General features: G+C 63.6%; 1 protein-coding gene and 1 non-coding gene across 2 annotated transcripts in view; one reads left to right on the top strand and one right to left on the bottom strand.

The window, feature by feature from the left end:
- Positions 1-175, top strand: part of GPR152 (G protein-coupled receptor 152) — a 1,259-nt gene extending 1,084 nt beyond the window's left edge. Inside the window, exon 2 of the mRNA XM_010564347.1 lies at positions 164-175. Coding sequence (XP_010562649.1) covers positions 164-175 — 12 coding nt within the window. The remainder of the gene's footprint in view (positions 1-163) is intronic.
- Positions 176-348: 173 nt separating this feature from the next.
- On the bottom strand, positions 349-421 carry TRNAK-UUU. The gene has a single exon. It is a non-coding gene; the product is annotated as a tRNA-Lys (tRNA).
- Between the last annotated feature and the right edge of the window lie 115 nt (positions 422-536).

Genomic DNA, 536 nt, shown 5'->3' with positions numbered 1-536 from the left:
GGGGGGGGTTTCTCCCATCCATCTCTGGGGAGCAGCAGGCCCCTGCACCCCCAAACACTACAGGGGCCGGGAGATGCGCTGTGGGGGGAGGCTGCAGGGGTCTCTGCACCCCCCAACCTGAAACGTGGGGGTGTATGATGCCTTTGTTTTTCTCCCCCTCCAGGAAAACAACTAAATTAAAATCTGTGAATGCCCCAGCCTGCCTGTGTCTGCTCTGGGGGGCGGGGGGAGGGAGGCCGGGGATGGGGGACAACACTGATCCCTGGGGGACCCACTGCTATGCCCCCCCCTCCCTGAGGGATCACCCACTCCCCACAGCTGTTCTGCACCCCAAAAAGGGGGTGGCAGCGCCCGAACAGGGACTTGAACCCTGGACCCTCAGATTAAAAGTCTGATGCTCTGCCGACTGAGCTACCCGGGCAGCTCCTGGTGTGGGGGGGGTGCCAGGGGGGGCACACGCTCCCCAACCTTCCTCCTCGATGTGCTGGCACCGTGGGCACCTTGACATGTGTCCCCCACCCCTGCAATGCCACCGT

This window comes from Haliaeetus leucocephalus, unplaced genomic scaffold (assembly GCF_000737465.1).
Source record: "Haliaeetus leucocephalus isolate CR32 unplaced genomic scaffold, Haliaeetus_leucocephalus-4.0 Scaffold177, whole genome shotgun sequence".
Lineage (NCBI taxonomy): Eukaryota > Metazoa > Chordata > Aves > Accipitriformes > Accipitridae > Haliaeetus > Haliaeetus leucocephalus.
Note: the sequence above shows the minus strand (reverse complement) of the source record. Positions and strands in the feature narration are given on the sequence as shown.